The 9,558-nt window shown below is 37.4% G+C and overlaps 1 protein-coding gene across 1 annotated transcript; it reads right to left on the bottom strand.

Annotated features, from left to right (window-relative positions):
* Positions 1-486: 486 nt before the first annotated feature.
* On the bottom strand, positions 487-2,162 carry LOC108258548 (uncharacterized). The gene is made up of 2 exons (XM_017457247.3): positions 2,130-2,162; positions 487-1,855 (listed from the first exon to the last, which is right to left on the bottom strand). The coding sequence occupies exons 1-2, from the start codon at positions 2,144-2,146 to the stop codon at positions 1,255-1,257; spliced, it is 618 nt and encodes a 205-aa protein (XP_017312736.1). The 5' UTR covers positions 2,147-2,162; the 3' UTR covers positions 487-1,254.
* Between the last annotated feature and the right edge of the window lie 7,396 nt (positions 2,163-9,558).

Raw genomic sequence — 9,558 nt, 5'->3', positions numbered from 1 at the left:
ATCAGGGGAGTGATAATTGATGCTAAGTTCCACTGTGTTTTGATGCTTAACACTCTGTGCTGCAGAGGGAATTAAGGGCTTGGTGCTAAGGTAAGTGGATCTGGGTCATTCTACAGAAACGTGCACTTTTGGAATGGCAGAATGTCTTAAAATGTATTTCTTTTTTTTAATGTTTAAACTTTGACCACATTATTACTTAAATCATTGGCTGTATGAATACATTTAAATGACAGCTTAATGATTTTTTTTTCTTTTTTTGTGTATTTATTTAAAGAAGGCATGCACCGTCTATTTGTCACTGGTGTTACCTTACTCATTTGGCAATAATAAAGGCCTTTATGAAATATTATTTTTCAATCTCTTCAGCATATGTAGTCAGAGGTAAAGAATAACATTGATAATGCAACACATCAGAAGATTATTATTTTATTTAGATTTGTTATAGTTTGTTAAAAGTGTGGTTGAATGATGTTTTTCAGTTGCACAACCATGAATTTCCTATAAAAATATAAATATTTTAAAAATAACTGTTATAAATAAGTAATTATGCAATCCTTGGAATCTGAACTCTTCAGTGTAGCAAAATATCATGAATATAAAATCATCATCCTGTCAAACATGACACATTTTATTTAATGATACAGAAAAAACACACAGTAACACCAGTGACACAATGAAATGCCAGTGACATACAAGACCAAAGATTCTTATTCTTCAATTCTAATTAAGAAAATGGTTTCATTTGGCATGCAGTCAAACTCATTGACAATCGCTCAAAACACTTGAACGTTCATAAACAACAGTTTAAGCACATTTGAACTTAATTAAGAGTAACAACTAAAAAAGGCCCAACAAAGACCATTATCTAAACTACAATTGTCTGCTACTATTTTTTATGTCATGCTATGTTACTAGGTTATAATTAAGAGGGGTAAACTGTCCCTATTTTACAATTTATGTTGCCTTATTTCACTTGTCTAGCTGTCTCAGAATGAGCTCCCAGGACCTCTGATCAATTTCAGCTGAATGCCTATTCAGTGCTAGGGGCTCATCAGGCACATGATCTGGTCATCATGATACCAGTTAATATCATCTCTGGGCACTCCATTTCAGTGCATGCACTTGACTTCCACATTATTTTCCTCCACCTTCAATATTATCCTAGGGTAGGGTTCATCATCATCGCAAACAACACACCATTGCCCACTGCGATGGTGCTCGATGACATTGGGTCTAAACTCTTCATCCGTTTCATCAATTGCATCCATAGCTAACCTCTTCTAGACCATAGAATAAACAGCCAAAGATTCCCTCAGCAGAATGGCAGAAACAGCTGATGTTCCTGTGTTTTAGAATGCCATGCGAATCACTGAGGACTTCATGCATCCTCATTGTGCCCTTGATGGTGAACAGGGACACTTCTTTCAAACCTTCACCCTTCTTCTCAACTTCCTCCTCACTTACATAGAAGAGTTTAACCTTGCCTGTATCTTTTAGCAGTTGGAAAAAGGTCCCTGCATTTGGCATATCTCTACCTTGCCTAACTAATGCCGTTCTTTTCAGTGCAGCCCCCACTCCATTTGGTGCACCCTTTCCATGACTTGCCTCAAAGAAGTTCCACATCACTGTTGAGAAACCTCTTTGGTGTGGTTCAGTGGCTGTCATATAAAAGTTTGCACGGTTCTTGCATTGGGTGGCAGGTCTATCACTAAAAAAGTGAAGGCTTTGGACATTAGTGTGGTCTTTTGCCAGGAACTGAAGAATAGGGTCCAAATGAGCCCATATAGATCGTGGGTCATGCCTTCTGCTGGGGGAGATTGGGCAGAAGAGCATGGGGTCCTTTTTATAGGTCCTCCTATAGGTAAGGTAACACCAGTGACGGTAACATCAGTGACAATTTTCATGAAAAATGCATTTTACAAAATGGCTGCTACAGGGCTTCAAGCCACATGTTGTAAATCATGGCATAGACATTAAAATATGTAATTGAATCCATTTGTATTCAATTTTTTTTTACATTTCCCTAAGAATAAAGTAGGTCATACCAGTGACCTCAACTAAAAGCTTCGTATGAAATCATGATATAAATGACAACATTTCTAATAACTAAAAAGAGACAGTGGACTTACCATGTGCCTTTCCTCATAGATCCTCAGGGAAGGGGCCACAGGAAGTCAAATTATGACATCAGTATGATTTCTTATTTCAAAATAAGAGACTTTTATTGTACGGTAACACCAGTGACATGACTCTAGGGGACAACTACTTTTATTATATATTTTATAATATTTATTTGACATTTAGGTTTTTTTTTTTGTTTTTGTTTTTTTTACATCATTTACATCAGATATTTGATAGTTATGCATACATTATTGTTGTTTAAATGGTAAAAAAAAAACAACAACAACAAAAAAAAACATGTTTCTGACTTCAAAATACAGCACTCACCTCTATACATGACAGTGGGGACAAGCACTTTTATGCTGATGAAATTCTATATAATTGATTAAAAAACAAATATAGCCACAGTGATGGCTCAAGAAGGTGTAATTGTTCAAATAACATATTGTTTTACTTTAAAATATAAATACATTGTAACAATAAAGTGTTTTTTTCAAGTGTAATCATTCTGTGAAATCCAGGGACAGAAAAATGCACATTTCCGTAGAATGACCCATCTAAACTGTGTAGCCAGTCTGGATTTTAAGGTGGATGATGAAATTAGTGAAGTGTGGGGCAAATATGCTACAGAGCAGAGGGAAATAAAAAGAATGCACAGATTGGATTGCACCAAATTGCACGCAAATGAAACCAGAAGCATGAAATATATCCGAGGCATACCGGTGCTGTTCACATGCACTTGACTTTCATTCAGGCAAATAAAACAGCTTCACATTGCAAATTTGCACATGACCATTTCTCTGGGGTTCTGCAGATGCCTAGATTTTGATTCGGCTGGCTTTCCACTTGTCTGGGCAGCCTGAGGCTGTAATGTGGCTGACAGAGGCCACTTGAACGTCAGGTGTACTCGCCATTAATGCTGTCCCAGCAAAATCTCTAACACCACTTACTCAGTGTCATTACACGAGCTGCTACTTCTCACTCTCTCTCTTTTTTTCATATCCACTATCTTCTTGTCTCTTTCTATATTGTCTCTGTTCGACTCTCTACTCCTCATGCACTCTCTCAGTGTCTCACTCTGTCTCTTTCTATTGTGTCTGGCTCTCATACTCAAGCATGCGCTCTCATTCCTCTCCTCAGGCCTGATGTTATTTCACCTGACGCAAAAAAAAATGGAATCAATCATGAAGAGACTGGAAAGTGTAGCATCTAACTGAAAGACTTTTCAGATTCATTCGAGGATAAAGCCTTCATGGTTTGTAGCTGAACATTTAGAGCCTAATTGTTAAGCCAATAGATGCACAGATGTGCTCAAGGGAATTGCAAAGTACCACAGTGCTAAAAATTTGCCTCAAGGCAAAAATGTGATTCAAGTAAGTAAGGCCGATGCAACTCCTGAACAAAATGGCATGCATTCTACAGCACAATAACAGTATTGATTACAGGAAATTGCTCCTGATAGTAATGAAGTATTTTGAAAAGAAGGGGTCAACCCATGGTTTAATTGCTGCATTAGTAATGAAGCAGGAGGACTTTGATTTGATTTTATGAGCTATAATCGCACTTCATAAAGCAGTACATTGTGAGATATGAGGCTAATGCTGATCTGGCCACACTGCTTTATAGGACATTTTCTCTATCTATTGTTCACTTGGGCATTTACCAAGCTCTCTTTATTGTGCTTCCCTACACTCTCTGCATGCTCTGAGATGAGTCTTTAGCATGCTTACCACACTTTGCTGTGCTGTATACTGGGGTTGAATGGTATAACTGTACTACGTTACTATCGCGATACTAAAGCTTCAAAATACAACTGATGCCAGTGTATATTTTAAATGGTAGTATCTTCAATACGGTAGTACCATGAGTTATTTGGTACATGCGGCAGTTAATACTATTTTCGCGAAAATGACACATCTCACTGATTTTGCAGAATACACAAAGGTCAATACACTTTATTTAACATAAATTCTTAATCTTTAAAGTTTTCCTGTTTGCTTGCAAGCAAGCTAAAGTTAGGCTGAACGCTGTGTGTAAATACTAAAATTAGCCGTGTTTGCTAGTAAGCAAGCTAACATTATGCTAACCCAGGGGTGAGCAATATTATCCGGAAAGGGCCGGTGTGGGTGCAGGTTTTCAGGAGGCACACCTGAATATATTGAAAGCCAAGATCAACTGATTAAACAGGTGGAATCAGGTGTGCCTCCTGCTTGGATGTAATGAAAACCTGCATCCACACCGGCCCTTTCCAGATAAGATTGCCCACCCCTGTGCTAACCGCTGTTTAAATACTAAAATTAGCCATGCTTGATAGTAAGTGATCTAACGTTACACTAACTACAGTGTGTAAATAATAAAATTAGCCGTGTTTGATAGTAAGCAAACTAACGTTCCCAATTATATTAATTTTTTTTTTTTAGTTTCTAAATTCAGTTATTTATACCCTAGGGAACAACAGATTAAATATGTGGCACAATGAATTAGTTGCTTGCCAACTGATTGTTCTTGAGTTTTTCCAACAGCCAGTTACTCATTCTCTGTAATAACATATTGAAAAGAAAACATTTCATTTATATCTATGTATTTCTGTAAATTTGGTTCATTTTGTAGATTTGAATTATGAATTAACACAATATTGTGTGGTATCGCGATACTACTTGGTATTGTGATACTTCAGCTGGTATAATATCATAAGATATGTTTATGGTGTCGTGACAACCATAATATATGCCACAATTCTGTCACTAGTTGTCCTTTGTTGGTGTCAGTGTCAATCAAACCTACTGACTGGCTGTAATTGGCTGTTCATTTTAGCGAATCGGTACAGATTAGAGATGGAAATTAAGATTCTTTGCAATTATTCAGATTATTTGGAACATATCACCAATAAGAGCTGACTCGGCTCCCGATTTCCTTTTTGTAAACTTATAAAGTTTACACTGACTGCATACTTCAATAAACATCTTCACCAGCAGTGGAACGTATCCTACCTGTCCTACAGCTTCACTCACACAGCAAGGAGTCAAACACACTTCACACCATTCATGCTCACAAACAGCTCAGCTGTTGAAAAGAGGTTTCCATCGAAGCATACTGATTATATTACACTACAAAAGTAACCGTTTGCCTGAAAAAGAAAGGCACACATATGCAAGTCAGATTTTAACATTCACCTTAAAGCATTGTATGCAAAGGTCACATTGCCAATGCAGATGAAATGCAAACCAGTGAGGCAACCAAACCACTTCCAAGACAGCACACACTTAAATTCTGTTCTATAGCTTTAGTAATTTTTTTGCAACAAAATGGGCAAGCAGAGTGGTCACGGTGGGTCTGGAAACTATTCTGGAAAGTTCTGGGAAGCCTATTCTCTTGAAGTTAATAAAAGCAATCTTGAAGGACATCCAGTGGTGAAAAATGTATATTATTAGCCTTAGATTATGGAAAGTCCCTCTGACTGAATTGTTACTATAGAAATAATAACATATTTGATAGAGTGCAGAAATATAATTAATAAAATATTACATATAATTAAATATAATTAATTACAGCCAGCACTACTGTTCTAGCCATGCTGTTCTAGAAAATTAATCAACACCTTCTTACCAATATTATCAGATTCAATAATTCAGCAACACTGTAGTTTAAAACAAATAATTAATTACGTACTGAATATTCTAATATCCTTTAGGTGGGTTCAAATTTTTTCAAAGGATGAAGCATTGGGAATCAAATCTCAGTTGCCCTTGTATGACCCTGAAACTTAAAGACTGAGATATTGAATAAATCTGGTAGCCAGTCTGTGAAAGAAAACCCATAACCCTTAAGACAGACAAGTATGTGTGTATAATATATATATATATATATATATATATATATATATATATATATATATATATATATATATATATATATATATATATATATATATATATTATATATATATATATATACACGCACTCAGAAAAAAAACAGAAACATACCTTTTTCAAGAGACTCTATTTTAAAGATAATTTTGTAAAATCCAAATAAGCTTTACAGATCTTAGGGCTTAAACAATGTTTTTCATGCTTAAACCATCAACCATAAACAATTATTGCACATGCACCTATGGAACATTCCTTGAGACACTAACAGTTTACAGGCACTAGGCAATTATGGTCACAGTTACAATAACTTAGGACAGTGGTTTTCAAAGTGGGGGCTGCCAGGGGGTGCCCGGGGGGCCTCAACAATTTGGTGTGAAAAATAAATTCTCACTCTCAGACAACCACACACACACAATCAATTCCTAATGTAATGTAATGTAATGTAAAGATGTAAGATGTAATTGTTAATAAAAAAAAGGGAGATATATTCAGAAGTCTGTATTTTTAATGTGTTTTAAAGACATCTTGCAAAAGGGGGGCCTCGGTCAAATGTTAATGCCATTTGGGGGGCCTTGCCCTGGAAAAGTTTGGGAACCACTGACTTAGGACACTAAAGAGACTTTTTTACTGACTCTGAAAAACACCATAAGAAAGATGCCTAGGGTTCCTGCTCCCCTGAATGAACATGCCATAGGCCTGCCGCAGGGAGGCATGAGGACTGCAGATGTGGCCAGAGCAATAAACTGCAATGTTTGTAATGTAAGATGCTTAAGACAGTGTTACAGTGAGACAGGAAGGACAGCTGATCGTCCTTGCTTGCAAATGCCTTGGTAGAAGAGTGGAGTAACATCTCACAGCAAGAACTGACAAATCTGATCCATGAGGATGAGATGAACTATAGTACTTAAAGCAGGTGGTGGCCACACCAGATACTGACTGTTACTTTTGATATTGACCTCCCCTTTGTTCAGGGACTCATCATTCCATTTCTGTCCACCAAATGTCTGTGAAACCTGTTCAGTTTAAGTCTCAGTTATTGAAAGTTTTATGTTAATACAAATTTTTACACATTAAGAAATTTGCTGGAAATAAAAGCAGTTTATTTCCAAAAAGGATGTTTCTTTATTTGCAGAGTATGTATTATACACACACACACACATACATACATACCATACGTACACAAACACACACACACACACACACACACACACACACACACATATATATATATATATATATATATATATATATATATATATATATATATAAATTTGAGTTTAAATATAAATTATACTCCATTCTCAATTCATCTTCTTTTCACATCACTGCCTCCTCCACCAACTGTGGAAACAGCTCTTTTTATACTGATATATTAAAGGCAACCAGGTGTAAACGTTCAATGATAGGCCTTGGCCCACAAATCAAATCAATATGTAAAACGATGGGCTCTGTGACTATCTGGAGGGAGGCAAAAACAGAATATCCTTCCATCAGGAAGGTACAAATGAAATAAAAACTGAACAGGATGGTGAAGTGCTCAGAGTTAACTAGGAAAACACTTCGTGGATGAGTGCATAAGAGATGAGTGACATCCTCAAGTGGAGGCCAGCCAGAATGTCTGTATTGTATATTTCCTGTTGGAAGTAAGCCTGCGGAAATATAGGCCATGTGCTTTTAGAGTGCTTGCAGGTCTATTTTGTGCAGTGGACTTATCACTTACCTCTAAGGCTCCATACTTCACAATGTCTGGAAACTGCTTTAGTAATTATGTCTACAAAGTGAGTAAACAAAACTCCATTGATAATGCTGTAATGAAGATATAGATGCATGATGTTTAAATCCCCCAACTGAACAATATTCCTAACTTTTGTTCAATTTCATGGTACCATATCCACTAAATCCACTAATGTAAATTAATTCAGTAGCATGCAATTTGTATATTTGAACAAGCCATGATGCCATCTATCTCTCTCTCTCTCTCTCTCTCTCTCTCTCTCTCTCTCTCTCTCTCTCTCTCTCTCTCTCTAGGTAGACCGAGTAAGTGAGTTCAGTACACACAGCTTCCAAAGAAACAGGACTTTTGGACCAAGACCTTTATCAGCTGTGCAAGTGAAGTGCATCTGAGGCTGTAAGACAAGTATAGGCTTAGAATAACCTATAAGTGCATTTGACTTTATTAAAGCTGACCTGAAGTCTGAAAGTCCTTAAATACAAATATAAGAGAAGAATGGCTAGACTGGTTCAAGCTGACAGGAAGTCTATGGTAACTCAAATAAACACTCTTAACAACCGTGTTGAGCAGAAAAGCAACTCAGAACACACAACACACCAAACCTTGAGATGGATGGGCTACAATACCAGAAGACCACATCAGGTCCCACTCCTGTCAACCAAGAACAAGAATCTGAGGCCCACCTTCCAGTTCATTGTTATTTGAATGGCAGAAAGTATTTTTGCTCACCACACCCATCCCATTTATGGCCACAATTCAATATGGGCACTTTCAACACCCATCTGCATGTCACAGCAGGGATCATGATTCTCAAGAGATACAACTGTCCTGTTTTGGCTCCTGTGTTCACTGTAGACTCTGATTCTTGTTCTTGGCTGACAAGAGAGGAACCTGATGTGATCCTCTGCTGTTGTAACCCATATGCCACAAGGTTCAATGTGTTGTGCCTTCTGAGCAGCTTTTCTGCTCAGCTTGGTTGAAAAGAGTGGTCATCATAGTTGCCATAGCCTTCCTGTACCATAGTTCAAATCAGTCTGGCCATTCTACTCTGACCTCTCTCATCAACAAGATATTTTCCACCAACAGAACTGCTATTCACTGGATGTTTTTTTTGTTTGTTTTGTGGCATTCTGTGTAAACTCTAGAGGCTGTTGTGAATGAAAATCACAGGAGATCAACAGTTTCTGAAATACCCAAACCAGTCCATGTTGAACAAACCACAATGCCATGGTCAAACACACTGAGATCACATTCTTTTTCATTCTGATGCTTGATGTGAACATTAACTGAAGCTCTTGACTTGTATCTTGCATGATTTTATGTATTGGGCTGCTGCCACACAATTGGCTGATTGGATGATTGCAATCCAGTGTTTTGTTAGGTCAATACTGATTGTCAAATATTATTAAGCATGATTGACTAATGCCGATTTTGATTGGGGGCAGTTTGACTGGGAAACTTACGTACTCAGGCAAAGGCACCAAATCCAGTATAATTTGGTTTATTGAAGCATGTTGTCAAACTCCAAAGTGTGTAGTTAGAGGAATAGCTGTGTGAGAGCTGGTGAATTCCCATGCATGGCGAACTTCACTATGCAGCTCCTAGCTGGAATTGATTCACTGAGCTGTTAAGCTTAACATAGATGTGGGACTGATGTCTGAACTCCATATACTGCTTGCAAATGGGGTACCACAATGATTTAAGGTGATGCTAATTACTTTCAGGAGGTGGTCTATGTGGGCAGAAACTGTTTGACAGAGCTAGGGCAGGGCAACACCTGAAAAAAAAAATCCAACTGGAAAGCCCATGGCAAGGCTCCAGGTGAGATAATAAGTG

The sequence above is a fragment of the Ictalurus punctatus genome, chromosome 26, assembly GCF_001660625.3.
Source record: "Ictalurus punctatus breed USDA103 chromosome 26, Coco_2.0, whole genome shotgun sequence".
NCBI classification, from domain to species: Eukaryota; Metazoa; Chordata; class Actinopteri; order Siluriformes; family Ictaluridae; genus Ictalurus; species Ictalurus punctatus.
The sequence above is the reverse complement of the archived record's forward strand: the minus strand, read 5'-3'. Positions and strand labels throughout refer to the sequence as shown.